Raw genomic sequence first — 16,173 nt, 5'->3', positions numbered from 1 at the left:
AATGCCGACCATCAGTATTGGCAGAGACCGTCTCTTCGCTGCCCTTGGAGAATCCTACAGTAATTTCATTCAATTTCTCTCTTCTACTTTCAATTCTGCTTCTCTTCCTCTCTGATTCCTCGTCTTCTTACCTTTTTTTTTGTGAATTTGATAGCTCAGGAAGAGTTCGAGGATCTGTGTTTCCGTTTCGGTATCGAGCTTGATGATGTGGTGAGTGAATGACTTGAGTTGGTAGAACTGAACATATTCGTGGTTTTGATTTTGATCCTAATTAAGGTTTTTTTTTTTTTTTTTTTGTTGTTGTTGTATCGTTAATCTCAATTGATGAGTAGACTACTGAGAAGGCAATTATAAGGAAAGAAAAGCACATCGACGAAGAAGCTGATGAAGATGAAGAAATCATCTACAAGATTGAAATCCCTGCCAACAGGTTTCAATTACGACTCTTCCTCTAGCTATGTATGTATGTTGTTGAAGAAGATAGATAAGATAAAATAGGGAATTGATGATTGTTTTTGGTATTTTTGTATCTTTAATCTATTTGCAGATATGATTTGCTTTGCCTCGAAGGGCTTGCGCAAGCTCTTCGCGTTTTCAACAAGAAACAGGAGATACCTACCTATATCCTTGCTGACATTAGCAAAGACAAGATGATTCAAATGAAAGTTAAACCTGAGGTTTGTATGAGAGATCTTTATCTTCGCAGCCACCTCCATGATTGAAAGTTTCTGAATCTATAGTTATATTTTTTTTTTTCCTTTTTGTAGACATCGAAGATTCGTCCATTTGTTGTATGTGCTGTTTTGAGAGGTGTTACCTTTGACGAGGCTCGTTACAACAGCTTCATTGATCTTCAGGATAAGCTGCATCAGAATATTTGCCGGTAAGTCATAGGATCAATTTGGTTTCTCTTGCATTATTTTAATCATTAGCTACCATCATTGTGTGGCTTCCATCGGTTTCTAAGGTTCCATTTTCTTCAAATGGTGTGATGTTCATTTATCTTATCTGCATATTTTAGGCGAAGATCCCTGGTTGCAATTGGAACGCATGACCTTGATACATTGCAGGGTCCATTCACATACGAGGTAATTATGTGTTATCATCTTTCCTATTCTTGTTTTTATCTCTCTACTGATTCTCTACATGTACATTTTGTGTATCTGATCTAATTTGGTGTACTTCTCATCATTAAACTTTCATACAGTCTGTTCCTTTCAATTTATGTAGACACATTCTTTTATTTGAGGTTTTTCTGTGAGCCATTGATACTATGGTCTTTACTATTTTTCAGGCTCTGCCGCCAACGGATATAAATTTTGTACCTTTGAAGCAAGTAAGTCAATATCCTTATGGGTTCATTACCTTCAACTAGTATCTCTGATTAAAATTTGTTTCATGTGCCTCGTGTTTCTTGGTCAAATTCTTAAATCATTCTTTCTCCTCTGTTACAACGATAATGGTTTTTATTTTATTTTATTGGTTAAAGCATTTTGTCCTTTTCATTTCTGTTACAATTTATCGCTTCTACATAGTGAAAATTTAGTTCAGGATGGTTTCATTTATGTACCTAATCCTAATTTCGTGGTCGCAGACAAAGAGCTTCAGGGCTGACGAACTAATGGAATTTTACAAGGTAAATAGTTAAACTTTTACTCAGGTCATTGTTAAACTTTTATGTGAAATTATAATTTCTTTGAAGCAAACAATCTACGAAAAATATCCCTGAACTGATACTTGGTGGACATGTATTATGAGTTTAAATAAGTGTTTACATACTGAATAACTACGTAGGCTCTCCGAAGGATCTTCCTCTGCAATGTATCCTTATTGTGTGATTGATTGTCTTTACTTTTGTTTGCAGTCAGATATGAAGCTAAAAAAATTTCTACACATAATCGAGAAGTCACCCGTCTTCCCTGTATTATACGACAGCAAAAGGTATTTGGTTTTTCCTAGTACCTATTAAATTAGCTTTGATGAAGTAAGATGTCTGTCAGTCTATAATAGTTACTTTCTTGACCAATCACAGTAATTTTCATATCATAAATGAATTATGTAGTGAAACATAATGAAAGTTCACTTTTGCAGAACTGTTCTGTCGTTGCCACCTATTATCAATGGTGCACATTCTGCAATTACCCTGCAGACAAAGAATGTCTTCATTGAATGCACAGCAACTGATTTGACGAAGGCCAAGACTGTTCTGAACACAATGGTATGTTACAAACAGATTAGAACTACTGTGCTCAACTGAAAATCAGTATCTAACTAATCATTCAACATGTTCCAGGTTACAACTTTTTCAGAGTATTGTGAGAGAAAATTTGAGATTGAGCCTGTTGAAGTTACATATGATGACGGGAAGTCATACATCTATCCGGATTTAGCTGTCTATGATATGGAAGTTTCTCTCTCTTATATTACAGACTCAATTGGAGTCTCTTTGGAGGTGGAACAGGTAATAAATACATTTCTGCTGTCAAGTTGTTATAAATGAACCAATCTCATTTCCTTTCTTGAGATGGTTATTTTAGAAACCTTAGCATTTGTATATGGATTTATCCTTCTACCTGTGGCTAGTCTTCGTTGAAATCTGTATGCATCATTTGGGTCTACTGCACAATACAAAGCAAATTGTTACTTCTCATAGCCTGAAAATTTCTGTGATCTGTTTCACATGTCTGCTGTGTATTTTCCTTCTGTTTCAGGTCCCTAAATTCTACTCTGCAATGATTTTAATCATCTTTCCTGTGACTTCGTATCTTTCAGGTTACAAGTCTGCTGACCCAAATGCAACTACATGCTGAGCCAGCCAAGTCTAGTGATAACCAATGTGCCATAAAAGTACATGTACCCCCCACCAGGAGTGACGTTCTCCACCCTTGTGATGTTATGGAGGTATATTTTGACAATCCAAACCTTTTTGTGTTGCTGCCGTTGTGATGATTCTCTATATAGCTAATTACTTTACTTCTATTTCACCAGGATGTTGCCATCGCCTATGGTTTCAATAACCTTCCAACAAGATCGCCTGCTTCGATAAAACCACTGCCTTTGAATGAGCTTACCGATCTTCTCAGAATAGAGGTATTAGCACCTCCATTTTGTTTTTGCATCAGCTCACAGTGATCTGTGTTTCACGTGAAGTTAACTTTTTAGCATTTTTGTTTCTCTTTCTCACGATGGTTTTCTATGTATTTTGAATTTTAGATTGCGATGAATGTGTACACTGAGGTGGTAACGTGGCTACTATGTTCGCGCAAGGAAAACTTTGAGATGCTAAATAGAGAGGATGATAACTCAGCAGTGATAATTGCAAACCCGCGGTCTGCTGACTTTGAGGTTCGTCTTGAGTCCTATGGTCATCTCTTTATAAACTTCTTTAATGCTAGTGCTGTGCTAATTGAGGAAAATTGTTTCATTATATGTGGTAATAGGCCATGAGGAGGACTCTCATGCCCGGAATATTGAAAACTGTTGGCTCAAACAAAGACCACCCTAAACCAATTAAGGTAAACATCTCTGGTGACTGATTAGCTAGATATGAGATTTGAGTGTTGCGTTGATGACAAAAGTCGTTTCTTTTGGTTTAAAGATTTATGAAATCAGTGATGTGGCAATGTTGGATGAGAGCAAAGACGTTGGTGCATCCAATCGACGCCATCTTGCTGCACTACATTGTGGTGCTACTTCTGGATTTGAGGTATGGAATCCCTTTGTTAGCCATATAGTATCTTCAATATATTAACATATATGTTCACAACTTAATCAATTGATATGCTTTCTCTGTACAATTCTTGATTCAGCTTATCCATGGCCTCGTCGATAGAATCATGGAAGTGATGGCAATCCCTTTTGTACCGGTCAATGACAATACCGGATACTATATAAAGCTCTCTCAAGTAAGCTCTCTCCATAATGCTTTCTCATAATCGACTCGCTCAAGATCCTAATCTCTCTGTCGCTCTCTATTGCAACAGGAGCCTGAGTTTCTACCGGGCAGGCAAGCTAGCATCGTTGTCCGAGGGAAACAAATTGGCAACTTCGGGATCGTGCATCCACAGGTACACTCATATGTGTAAGCTTTTTAAAATCCAAAAACTTTCCAGATTATTATTTGTTTCCAATCCTTTTCTGTCTTTTATTTTGTTTTGTTCAGGTTTTGAACAACTTCGACATCCCTGATCCATGCTCTTTCGTGGAGATAGACGTCGAAGCTCTCTTATAGAAAAGAAACCAACCAAATGTTTTCACCTGGTTCTTGTTGTCTTTGTGATAGTTCATTGTCTTACAAGTACAAAACATTTAACTGCTCAGTTGTTTTTGACCCCATTTGTTATAATCAATTTATATTCTCAACCTTTTCTCGATTGTAATATTATTTTGGAAAATAAGTGTCTTTTTAAAAGTGATGTTTAGAAGGAATCAATAATATATGGCCAAAATTTTAAAGCTGACTAATCTAGATTCTTAGAAACTAAGAAAATCATCTAAAACCTAAAAAAAGTGGTCTACTCTTATAATTTAAGAAAATACAGTCTAATGTAGATTATTATTTCCCCTAATTGTTCCTTAACGTGAAGTAGTTTGATTTTAAAGGTGGCGTTGAAAATGTCTACGAGACGTAATGAAGATTATTTTGGCACTTGTATGTATGTGTGTTTTTATGTAGATACGTAATATGCACATACGTATAACAGAACGGGACTTGACGTGTTTATTTTTAAGGGACTTAACGAGTTAAATTCTTTCGATTCAAGTGTTTATATATACAATTTAAGAAAAGTACATAACACACGTGATCGATCATATTTGCTCTAATAAAATATCGATAATGAAATGGACCAAGGTCAAAAGCAACCTCTGATGATGCCACACTCCGCGGCTGCCACAAAACAAAACAACACCTCAATTATCAATTATTATATGTAAGTCTTTTTTCAAATATACTCAAGTATTTGGGATCCAAAATTCTTGTATATATATATTGAAACACCTGAAATCATGATTACATTTCTCTCTTTTTTCGTCGCTTAAATCTTTTTCAAACACACATTTTTCTTCGTATGGTAAGAAAAGTAAACTAAAAGTCAAAAGTATTTTACATTCAAAAATTCAATATTTCACCGTTAGTTCCTTCTATAATATGTTTCACACTTTGAAGATATATATTTGAATACTTTCATCCATTCCATTGTTTTCTTTTTTACTTTCTATAGTCACTAGCCGGTTAGATTGAATTGAATGCATTGATCTCATTCATATTATTCTCATTCAAATCCAAAAATATTTCTGTAATGATGAAGTCTAGCGCAACTTGAAGTTCCTATAAGGGTATAAAGAAGCACAACACACTGATTCACACTTGGAACGCGCCATGCCAACGCTTTTCTATTCAATCTTATTAACAAAATTTATCTTTTACAAGGATACAATTTTGTCTCGGCCCTTACTCAACCTATTCTACCCAATAAGATTGAACCCGACTAAGAATGAATCTAAGCCTCTCTCTTTTCTATCTAAACACACACCTATGTAGATCTAAGAGAAGAAAATCAACCCTCTCTTTTTCTATCTAAACTCTCACCAGAGTAGATCTAAGAGAAAGAAAAACAATTCTCTGCGCACTGAATCACCACCCTGATTAACGTCACAGCGAACTGGGAACACCCCTTCTAAGCCTTATCTTTGTGGCTTCGAAGTTTACAAACATATCCATATTCTAGAGTGCTCAAATTGGCTTGTGTCCTACTCCTAGAATATATATACACGACTTGAGAAATCCTAGAAGGCGAATCTCCAAGTATCACGGGATAAGGAAATTGTTTGTTGCTCAGCCTTATCATTTTCTTATTTGCTGTAGAGAATATTCTTCATATCTCCAAGAATAAGGAAACTGCATGTTGGTCAAGTTTATCCTTTCCTTAATTTGCTGTGGAGAATATTCTCCATATCTGCAAAAACCATCTTGTCTCTATCTTCAATGCCAAGTCATCACCTTTCCTCGACACATCATCATATCCACTCACGTCTTGCCACGTCAGCTCACACATCTATGTCAGCAACTCGGACGTCTATGATCTTATGCAACTTCCTGATTGACACAACGCTCTGTTCGGCATAACGACTTGTTCCTCACAGCGAGTTGTTCCAGAAGCTGCATTTACAGTTCCAAGTCAAATTAGTTAAACCAACTTGCTACCAAGTGAGTAGTTCACTTCGGGGTTCAATTTCCATTATATTTTGAAATCACATATACCATCTACATCACTGTATAAACAAACATATGTAAAAGTGTAATTACCATAGTTTGCTACCCCCTCTAGAAGCAATTGATGAACATTAATAAGACAAGTGACTTTGAAGATTTTTACTTCATGTCACATCGTGCTAAATGTGACAACGGACCGCTACTATAACACAGTTCACATCTTTATTTAAGCTAACGTTTTTCTTTCTCAACCAGTTTACGGGTCAAGTGTCACTAATTTCGGAGTGAACATGTTTTTGATTTTTAAAAAAATAAATTTCCCGTAAGCCTATCATCTTGCATAAAATATCTAAAGCTAAATCCAAATGACAATAGGTGCAACATTTTCTCTGAAGTAGAATCAAACTCCGAATCTCACGGATTTAGGCTATAAAACCCAAATTACACTCGACCACGCACGCGAATTTGTTTGAGCCAACTTTGATCACTAAGATGCATCACCTTTCTCATCAAACTATTAACGATTGCCAAACTATAAATATCCCTTTTTTTCAATGAAAAGCTACATAACTTTTATATTATTATATCTTTCATATCTCCTTAAAATCAGATTCCTCTAAAAAAGGCTCTGCGAAACTATTTTTAATGATACTATAGTTTATAGGATTGAAGAAAAATGAGAGACTATAGGTTAACGAATAAATATTAAAAAATAAAATCGAGAAACGAATTTTTCAGTAGAGGGTTAAATATATGGCAATGAAGTTGTTGCCATGTCGCTCTCAAGAAACTTTAAATTGTTGAAAAGTAAATTAATGATAATGAACAAATTGACCTTAACGAAAAAGCAAATTTAATATCCGTTCTCGTCTTCGTATATAACTACTATTTTTGAAAGTGCACCATCTCATACGACTACCACGTAGTATTTTGAATTTGATTCACACAAAATAAAATACAAATTAACATAATTTTCTTGCGCATCATGCAACATCTATTTTAAGTGTGACACGACACAATCAGATTTAGTGGAAGTCTTTTTTTTTTTTATAAATTGGTTATACAAAATTTAGTGGAATTCTTATTTAAATATAAAATGCAAACTTGGATTTTCTTAATCTTCTTCAGAAGAAATTAAACAAAAATGGTAGATCAGTAGGAATTTATTAATCACAGTTGTTATATTATTATTCATAATACAAGGAACAAAAAAAGAATAGACTTGACAATAGTGATTGTATTTTTTTCCCTTGAACAACTCAGCCTAACGGAGAAAACAAAGGGTACAAGTCAATGGTGTGGCCAAAGGTATTGGCTTACATTCCAACTTCACAAAAAGAGAGATAAGTAATCCAACCTCTTATTATTTTGTTCGTTAAATTAATCCAACTGATTAATATTGTTATTGACAGAACTAAACATAATATATTTGACAGAAGCAACCATTTCTTCTAGATGAAAATGAATATATGATACATATATAACCAATTCATTAACAACTTACAAGTGTATGATAAGTAGTCCATTAAGCACCAAAAAAAAGTATGAGATGGCTTGAGATAGTCAAAGTATTTTCTAATAGATCCAAAGATGCCTCTTGCCTCCGGAAGTGTCCACGTAATATAATAACCACACACCTTAGCTATCTATTTTGAGAATTTTGGTCTAAATTATCATATAACTAACCATAACATTAGATTGGGATTAAAAAGGTAAAACAAATAAAGTAAGGTAAAAAAGTGGTTATTTTTGGTGATTTGGAAAACTATTTTATACAACTTCCTTCATAAATGGAATTTTGTGTCAAAAATAAAGTGTGAAATTTCAAAAATAATGTTGAACAAAAAAACTTACCCATTTGCATATTTTATTCACATTTGATTTGATTTATACATCTTGGATGGCTTTATAAGACTACAGACTTACTTTTTGGAGTCTTCACCCATCTCTCACCTCTCTCTTTCTCTCTCTCTCTCTTTCCAGTTTCTAACTATTTTCAAAGAAGCTTCATAATTCTCTATATATATTTCATTCAGACAAAAAAATATAAACCATAAATCAAAATATAGACAAAATCTGGTGAAAGAAACAAAGAGAGACTCTTTCAGTTTCAAATGAAACCAATGAGATTTTCTTGGAAAAATATATGTCTTCCCATAAGCTGCATCAATAATAACACAAACCAGAAGACTACAACAAACCCATCAAAGGAAAGACTTCTTCTTCTCTCCAGGCAGAACTCTGTTCCAAGCAAAGTCTACATGTCTGATTTCAGCAATTCAACCATCTCACTCAACGACCTCTCAAGCTCTTTCCTCGTAAACATTCACATCTTCACCTACGAAGAGCTCAAAACGATCACACAAGGCTTCTCAAAGTATAATTACCTCGGTGAAGGAGGATTCGGGGAAGTCTACAAAGGTTTTGTTGATGATAGCTTCAAGACTGGTTTGAAAGCTCAGCCTGTCGCTGTCAAGGCCTTGAAAAGAGAAGGTGGACAAGGCCATAGAGAGTGGCTGGTAATTTTTTGTCTACACCTGCATATTGTTGAATCATACATTTCAAATATTATAGTACAAGCTCATATGAGAATGGTATCATAAAAACTAATGAAAAAACCGTTTGTTTGAGATTCTGCAGGCTGAAGTTATAATCCTTGGTCAGTTAAAGCATCCCCATCTGGTGAATTTGATAGGATACTGCTGTGAGGATGATCACAGGCTTCTAGTCTACGAATACATGGAACGAGGCAATCTGGAAGAACATTTATTTCAAAGTGAGTCGGTTAAAAGACCAAAATCATACTAGAATTGAAAATAAGATGCAGATTACTAACAATATGAGTACTATTTGGTGCAATGCAGAGTATGGTGGAGCCTTGCCTTGGTTAACAAGAGTGAAGATTCTACTTGGTGCTGCGAAAGGCCTCGAGTTCCTTCACAAACAAGAGAAACCTGTCATTTACAGAGATTTTAAGCCTTCCAACATCCTCTTGAGCTCGGTAATTCGAATGCTTCTCTTCTTATATTTGCATTACTAAATATCTATTGTTCTGTCAAATAACTTGAAGCCTCATATCTGAAACTTACAGGACTTCAGCTCTAAGCTTTCAGATTTCGGCTTAGCCACAGATGGATCAGAGGAAGAAGACTCAAACTTTACCAAAAGTGTAATGGGCACAGAAGGCTATGCAGCTCCGGAATACATCTCAGCAGGTTAAAGAACATAAGGATGAGGCTACTTGTTATAAACCACATAGTTATTGCATTCTTAGCTTACATGTTTCATGGTGCATTTCAGGTCATCTGACGACAATGAGCGACGTGTTCAGTTTCGGGGTGGTGCTTTTGGAGATGCTAACAGCTAGAAACGCGGTTGAGAAGTACCGGGCAAAGAAAGGAAGGAACCTGGTGGAATGGGGAAGGCCCATGTTAAAGGATCCAAACAAGCTTGAACGGATCATAGACCCGAGTCTTGAAGGGAAGTACTCGGTTGAAGGCATCAGGAAGGTAGCTGTTCTAACTTACCAATGCCTGAGCCACAATCCTAAGTCACGACCCACTATGACCACTGTAGTCAAGACCCTACAGCCTATTCTAGACCTCAAAGACATCCAAAACGGACCGTTTGTGTACATAGTTCCGGTGGCAGGTTCAATTGAAGTTCATGACATCAAATGTAAAGATGATGTCAAAGTCGTAAAAGAGGAAACGGAAAAGGAGGCAAAAGTCTGCCCACGACATCAAGCTGGTCGAAGGAAGAGACGTAAACACAAGGCAATGAAGTCTCGCGCAGTGTATTCAGACACTGCTTTGTACAAGAGTCTAGGAAGCAGTTTATATACCCCAGCCAACTAAAATATGCACAGAAAGCAAAATTATTTAATTTTTATACAGGTATAGATACGTTAGTATACATGGAAAATACCAAAAAGGTTGTGTTAGATAAATGAAAACACCATAAGGTTTCATGACACTCTGCAGATGTTGTGATAGAAACGTAGCTTAAAAAGTGAGCTACATAGATATTTAGCAGTCATTTTTCAATTTTGTAACCTCAGATGTATAAGTCTGAATTGTATGCGTGTTCAAAAGGGACAGTATTACTTGGAATCTTTTTCACCACAAAGACTCAACATCAAATCCTAAATTGACTGTAGTTCACCAACTAAGAATTTCAGTGGTAAAGCCTGTTGTTCCTAGTCAATGTTTTAGAATCTGGGTACATACGCAAGCATGCTCCAAATTCAGACAAAAATAGTTTCATATGAAGCCAAGAATTAGATCACATACCTTGGTCATGAAGAAAGACTTCTCAATCTTACCAAACCCCACTCAAAAAGACGTGTAGGAAAACTCTTCTGTGGTTGCTTTCGTCTCCTCTAATTTCTACATGGTCCTGATTGGCAAACGAACAATAAGAAGCAGACATTTGGTGGATCAGTCTATTCCTATGGAGACTTCAATACCTAACAGGTTATGTCACTAGTGACAACTGAAGTAATACAGAAAACTGTGATGAATCGTCAAAGTGATGTTACAGTGCAGAGAAACTAGATTATCGAATTTTCATGAGATCAGTAAAACATTACAGATCTACTATTGGCACTGGCTTACATCATCACTTAATTTCAGGTTCTATAATCGACGGAAATATAAGCAATAAACTAGAAGACACATTCCTGTTAGCTTCCAAGTTCAGTAGCTAGACAATGATGTGGAATCTACTCAATACCTCAAATTTATTGATCATTGATATATTGAATGAATTTTTTCTCTAGCATTACACCTAGGATTCTTTACAACGAGCTCATATTAGTAACGCTAGAAGACATTCCAGAAAAACTTCAGGCTTGAGTGCCACACTGAAGCAAAAAGACTTCCAAATACTAAATATCTCCAATTAGATCAACTATTTCTTTCTTTTCCTCCTAGGCTTCTTTTTGACTACTCGGTTCTTAGCATCCTCATCAGTTTGATCTCGTAGCCAGTCCGCATGATACTTCTCATCGTATGGAACAACCTCTCCATCGACAAACGGCTCTCCTGCAGAAAACAATACATGTTTAAGGGGAAAAAGATATAGTGCTGCAGGTACTAAATTTAAAGGCTAATCCTCCTTTTGTCCACAAAAGTAACCCAACAATTTGAGAATGAGCACATAATCTTTAAAACTTTGAGGTCCAAAATTCGATTTTTTTTCATAAGAAATTCCAGCCTTTGGAAGCAACCACAAACAGAGCCACAACGAAAAGAAACAAAATTTAAGCAGCAAATCAAACCTCCATATCGATTGTCACCATCAACTATAAATGAATCTGGTAGAACCCATCTAACATCAGGCAGAGCTGCAATCAAATACAAGCCAAAGTTACAGCAAAACTAGAAATTAAAATAAACCCAAAAATTTCCAAAGTAAGAAGAAGAGATTTTAAAAGATCAATGTTGTGATAATACATCTAATCTTGTAAGTCAAAGGTTCATGAACCCTACAGCCAAATGCATAATAGTACTTTGTGGATACAGAGTATATCGATTTCTTCGCTTCTTCTTCGCTACACACACACAAACAAAGCAACCTCAAAATCATCATATATACCCAAAAAAAAGATTCGATTTTTATGGTTTTTGATTGCAATATATCGCTAAAGCTAGGGTCTTTTTGATAAGTTACCTCCCAAGAGCCATGGCTAGGGTTTTTACAAAGCCTTGGACAATGTGATCACGAGGTGGGTATCCATTGGGAGGCTTCATTAGCACAAGCCAGTGCTTGTAATCGCATCCCTCCACTAAACTCGGTACCGGTGGTATTGTTAACTCAGAGCAACGAGTTGTATCCGAGTTAACAGAACCGGAGCTGCCGGAGAACGGAAATAACGGAGCAAGTCGAAACCGGACGGCCGCCGTCAAGTTTAACGGTCTTCTGATGATGATGCTCGCCATTGATATGGTTCAACAATAAACGTGAGAGCCTCCAAGTGAGTTAGAGGTTCCGCTTCTTTCTACGTTTCAGTCTCAGAGACCGTAAACCGATATATGGTTTGCTTTTGGTTCGGTTTTCAGATTTTATCATAGGAGCTGAAACCAATTTAGTTTGGTTTTGATTTGGTTCGATGATATTACATTTCAATTGATATTACAGATATTCGAAAGTAATGAACATAATTTTAAGATTAGTCTCATCTGTTTTTAACTTGGAATCAGATTGTGTATATAGTTTTTGATGATTGGTATTATTTGTCGTTGTTTAGGGTTAATAAACTCTGTGAGACTAACTTATAATCTATTTATTAAAACAAAAAAAAGTTTAGCCATGTAGACATAGTTTTGTATTGAATTGTTTGGGTTGTGTGTTTTATGAAATGTGATTTCAACTGAAATAAAATTTAATATAGAGCTGAAGAAGATTGATATGGAGTATTCCAATTTTGGGCATTAGTTGTGCATACGACATGTGATAGAAATCAAGTAGTTCATAAAAAAATCTCACAAATTACTTTAGCAAATTTTAGAACTTCAAATATTGTAAACGCACATGTTTAAGATGTCAAGAAAGTTTTGATTGGTTTTTGGTTTTTGAAATGGTTTTTGATTTTAGTTTTTCCAAAAAAAAAAAACTTATTTATAACCATTCAGGTTTTTGAGAAAATTGATGGTAAAAATCTAAATATTGAGGATTTTTTACAAATTTCTAAAGGGAGTTTGAAATCCCATTTTTGTATGTTTTTAGAGGTTTATGCATATCCTTTTTTAATTTCTTTCAAATATGCTATATCTTAGGAATCGTTATTTTGTTAAAATATTTCAAAAATATTATTTTTTTCCAACTTAAACATCCCTCCTTAATTATCCATTGAACTTACACATACGTTTTTAATTATCCATTAAAACAAAGAAAGTTACAAGTGTCCATCCATTTCATAATTTCACGGTTGGTGCATAAACTTAGAATGTGAGCATCAGCAGAATTTTTTACTGGACACAATTTACATTTCTCATAACGTTTTTGTCTAACCATCCACGTGTACCCATATGAGTCTTTGAACTGGAACTGGAATTCGTTTACATATTCAATATCTGATGCTGCAGTTCTTTGCACTATCTTTATGGCATCTTCAAGATTAGGAGTTTCGATAATTGTGACACTGAGAGAAGCTTTTGGAAAAGAGTATTCTGCAACCGAGTATTCTGCAACAAAGGAATCTGATATCTTGAGCACGACTTTCTCACTAATAATCACTTCTGCCTCAAACACATCTCAATAAAAATGCAAAGCTTTTTCTAGTCGTTCCTGACTATCAAACGTGACCCCTTGTCTTACATGCTCCCCCATTCCTTTCTTTCGCTAAGGAGTTCTGCGCTGATGTGATTACACTACATTTTCGTCTCCTTCCGCTTGCTCTTCGTCTCTGGAAAGTGGGAACGAATGCTCTTTTCAAAAACGTTATAAAATTAAAAATAAAGATAAAACAACTAAACAAATTACAATTGAATAAAGCAAAATTCAAAAACAATAATCCAAAATCCAAAACTGATAACAGAAAAAACCAAAACTACAAAACATACTAATAGAAAGATATATATACTAGTTAAAAATTATGCACAGAGCCCAGAGCCGAGGTCAAACGTTCAACCATAGATCTTCGTGGCTAAAGTCAAGTAGTCATGAAATAGTTAAAAACATAATACTGTATATGATTTTTTTTTGTGGGCAATTTTAGCCACGGCGAAGGCAATAGCTAAACTTAGCCACAATTTTGTAGTCACACAAAATCTCTGTGGCTTTCGAATATATTTACCAACATATCCAAAGTGTTGGGACTTTTTGTTTTTTTTTTCAGAAATCCACGAATACGTCAGAATCAGGGGCAATAATACTAAGTAGGAATAAAACTTTTGTACTATTGGTGTCGTTCTTCTACACACAATTTAATTTAATTTATAATATAATAAAGTTCTCTGAAATCCTTGAAGAGATATATATTAACAATATCAGCAAATAAACCCTACAAATTATTTGCTTCAAAAATCTATTTATTTACTAAATAAGCTATACTAAAAAATTAAGTACTTCTAAATCGAGACACTATTAGGCACGCCTCTACACGTAACACCCGGTTCAGAACTCGGAGCCATCAACTCATACGGCAAAACCCCGGCTCCACACCGGTTCCTACGGCTAGGATCACTATTCCTCTTCTCTATCTCCTTCTCTATCCGTCCTATCTCCGCCGAGAATCCATAAAACGCATCTACGATCTCAGCATCTCCGGTCCATATCGACGGCTGTTGTCTCTCTCCGATATACTCCTCATCAGGCGAATGCGTCGACAGTGTATCAACCACCGCCATAAACTTCGTCGTTTGCAACAAACTCGGCATCGACGAGAAAAAAAACTTTTGAGGATCTTCCATAAAACTCGCGAACTCGGGGTCTGACTCGTCGGGAATCAACCGCCGCATCAAAGGTGGCCGGTTCGGGACGTAGCCACCGTAAGGATATTGTCCGAAGTTGAGTGCGGCGTGCTGTGCGGATGCCAGCCAGACGATGGTGGTGATGATGGAGACGAGGTCTTCGGCGGTAGAAAGCTCCGGCCACCAATCAGCGTCGCGGTGGTCGGCGTGACCAACGTTGATCGATTCTGAGTACCAGGCTTGGAGCTCTGTATCGGTTTGGATTAAGTTCGAGTTTGAGTAATAACGTTCCACGTAGGTTCGGACCCACGTTTGGATTGCGGACCATAATAAGAGACCATCGTTGGCGTATGGGTAATCTTCGACAAGTAATTTCAAACCATGTGGTTGTGTTGCGTCAGGAACAGCCATACCCCTGAAAATATAAATAAAAAATAGTTAGATTCTATACTATACAACAACAATTATTACAAGATAAGAAACCAAATTTAACTAGACAAAAAAATATCTATCTTACTAGCACTACTATATTATTTCCATTACTATAAGTTTTGTTAGATTTATACGTTTAGTTTAACACTAAGTTATAAATTGAGTTCAACGCTTAGTTTAGATATTGAGACATTACCTTCGGATGAGATCAGCAGGGAGACCTTCCATATCGAACCGCCATTTGTTCTTGTAAGCAGCGGAACTAATCTCTAGACCGTGTTGACCAGCTGTGAAGCACGATTCAATCACACCGTCCGCACTAATCAATGTTTGTCGTGCCACGGCATTGATTTCCGAAGTGTACCTCATGTGAGGGTCTAATAATTTGAATATCGGATGCATTGCGCTCAGTTGTCTATGAGCAGCTAATATAAACGGTTCCAAACACGCATGGGTACGTAACCAATGATTGACAAGCTGGTGGACACCAGCGTCATTGGACCCAACGTGGGCCTTAGCTAGCTGCCATATCCAGTTGGAGGTTGCGTCTACTGGAGGTGTGACCACGCGCTTGGACTGTCGGTTTGAGCATGATTGAGAGGGAAGGCTTAGCTCAATGGCAATAGGCTTGAGTGTGCCAAGACGGGTCAAGAACAATATGGTTCGAGTCGCGTAAGCCTTACGTCCATCGAGCGAGTTGATTCGATCTAGAAACGGTAAGTATATGTCATGGTAGTCCACCATAAACAATCGGTTCGTCTCTACCGCCTAAGGTTCAACACAAAAATAAAGAGATTAAAATCAGTAATTTACTCCCAAAAAAAAAAAAATATATAGTGTATAAGTTATTGAAGATCAGATATATTCGTACTTGTTGTACGGTTAAGCCATCAAGGTGACCGATGATGTGGTCTTCGGTGAGGGCGGAGTGAAGACCTGGTCCATAGATTTCGGGGTCAAGGTTGCTGACCGGTGGGTAAGTTGTGACTCGTTCTATGTTGACTGGATTTATTCCAGCTATGGCTTGGCGTGCGAACTCGTCATCTCTAAGCCATGCGTATTTATCCTCTACATTAAAGTAAAAAAGAGTCATTAGATAATTTAAACTACTAA

The 16,173-nt window shown here is 36.3% G+C and overlaps 4 protein-coding genes across 5 annotated transcripts in view; 2 read left to right on the top strand and 2 right to left on the bottom strand.

The window, feature by feature from the left end:
* On the top strand, window positions 1-4,411 carry LOC104712861 (phenylalanine--tRNA ligase beta subunit, cytoplasmic). The gene is made up of 19 exons (XM_010429841.2): window positions 1-59; window positions 155-210; window positions 333-430; window positions 548-677; window positions 768-883; window positions 1,022-1,088; window positions 1,295-1,336; window positions 1,595-1,636; window positions 1,865-1,941; window positions 2,092-2,218; window positions 2,294-2,461; window positions 2,773-2,901; window positions 2,989-3,090; window positions 3,214-3,345; window positions 3,441-3,515; window positions 3,599-3,706; window positions 3,810-3,905; window positions 3,984-4,067; window positions 4,163-4,411. Exons 1-19 carry the CDS (start codon window positions 2-4, stop codon window positions 4,229-4,231), a joined length of 1,776 nt encoding a protein of 591 aa, XP_010428143.1. The 5' UTR covers window position 1; the 3' UTR covers window positions 4,232-4,411.
* LOC104712860 (putative receptor-like protein kinase At1g72540) lies at window positions 8,175-10,335 on the top strand. Its single transcript, XM_010429840.2, has 5 exons — window positions 8,175-8,733; window positions 8,855-8,990; window positions 9,079-9,215; window positions 9,306-9,429; window positions 9,515-10,335. The coding sequence occupies exons 1-5, from the start codon at window positions 8,329-8,331 to the stop codon at window positions 10,069-10,071; spliced, it is 1,359 nt and encodes a 452-aa protein (XP_010428142.1). The 5' UTR covers window positions 8,175-8,328; the 3' UTR covers window positions 10,072-10,335.
* On the bottom strand, window positions 10,946-12,201 carry LOC104712859 (multiple organellar RNA editing factor 7, mitochondrial). 2 transcript variants are annotated; one of them, XM_010429838.2, is made up of 4 exons: window positions 11,888-12,201; window positions 11,671-11,768; window positions 11,496-11,561; window positions 10,946-11,259 (listed from the first exon to the last, which is right to left on the bottom strand). In XM_010429838.2, exons 1-4 carry the CDS (start codon window positions 12,154-12,156, stop codon window positions 11,126-11,128), a joined length of 567 nt encoding a protein of 188 aa, XP_010428140.1. In that variant the 5' UTR covers window positions 12,157-12,201; the 3' UTR covers window positions 10,946-11,125. The 2 variants fall into 2 exon arrangements, with proteins under 2 accessions (XP_010428140.1, XP_010428141.1); XM_010429839.2 differs by having other exon boundaries at window positions 11,707-11,768.
* The window catches only part of LOC104712857 (lipoxygenase 4, chloroplastic), a 5,949-nt gene continuing 3,012 nt past the window's right edge, over window positions 13,237-16,173 (bottom strand). The window contains exons 4-7 of the mRNA XM_010429837.1: window positions 15,932-16,128; window positions 15,257-15,828; window positions 14,285-15,043; window positions 13,237-13,622 (exon numbers count right to left, since the gene is read on the bottom strand). Coding sequence (XP_010428139.1) covers window positions 14,287-15,043; window positions 15,257-15,828; window positions 15,932-16,128 — 1,526 coding nt within the window. The 3' untranslated portion in view covers window positions 13,237-13,622; window positions 14,285-14,286. The remainder of the gene's footprint in view (window positions 13,623-14,284; window positions 15,044-15,256; window positions 15,829-15,931; window positions 16,129-16,173) is intronic.

This window comes from Camelina sativa, chromosome 9 (genome assembly GCF_000633955.1).
Source record: "Camelina sativa cultivar DH55 chromosome 9, Cs, whole genome shotgun sequence".
Taxonomy (NCBI): domain Eukaryota; kingdom Viridiplantae; phylum Streptophyta; class Magnoliopsida; order Brassicales; family Brassicaceae; genus Camelina; species Camelina sativa.
This window is presented reverse-complemented; position numbering and strand designations above follow the sequence as displayed.

What these genes read in the sequence shown, in the direction of transcription:
- LOC104712861 (XM_010429841.2), top strand. Translation starts at nt 2, where the DNA reads ATGCCGACCATCAGTATTGGCAGAGACCGTCTCTTCGCTGCCCTTGGA. An exon ending in AGGGTCCATTCACATACGAG is followed by an intron (nt 1,089 to 1,294) that starts GTAATTATGTGT and finishes ACTATTTTTCAG; the next exon opens with GCTCTGCCGCCAACGGATAT. An exon ending in AGACTGTTCTGAACACAATG is followed by an intron (nt 2,219 to 2,293) that starts GTATGTTACAAA and finishes AACATGTTCCAG; the next exon opens with GTTACAACTTTTTCAGAGTA.
- LOC104712859 (XM_010429838.2), bottom strand. Translation starts at nt 12,156, where the DNA reads ATGGCGAGCATCATCATCAGAAGACCGTTAAACTTGACGGCGGCCGTC. An exon ending in CTAGCCATGGCTCTTGGGAG is followed by an intron (nt 11,769 to 11,887) that starts GTAACTTATCAA and finishes GTGTGTGTGTAG; the next exon opens with CGAAGAAGAAGCGAAGAAAT. An exon ending in TTTGACTTACAAGATTAGAT is followed by an intron (nt 11,562 to 11,670) that starts GTATTATCACAA and finishes ATTTGATTGCAG; the next exon opens with CTCTGCCTGATGTTAGATGG.
- LOC104712860 (XM_010429840.2), top strand. Translation starts at nt 8,329, where the DNA reads ATGAAACCAATGAGATTTTCTTGGAAAAATATATGTCTTCCCATAAGC. An exon ending in GGAAGAACATTTATTTCAAA is followed by an intron (nt 8,991 to 9,078) that starts GTGAGTCGGTTA and finishes GGTGCAATGCAG; the next exon opens with AGTATGGTGGAGCCTTGCCT. An exon ending in TCCGGAATACATCTCAGCAG is followed by an intron (nt 9,430 to 9,514) that starts GTTAAAGAACAT and finishes GGTGCATTTCAG; the next exon opens with GTCATCTGACGACAATGAGC.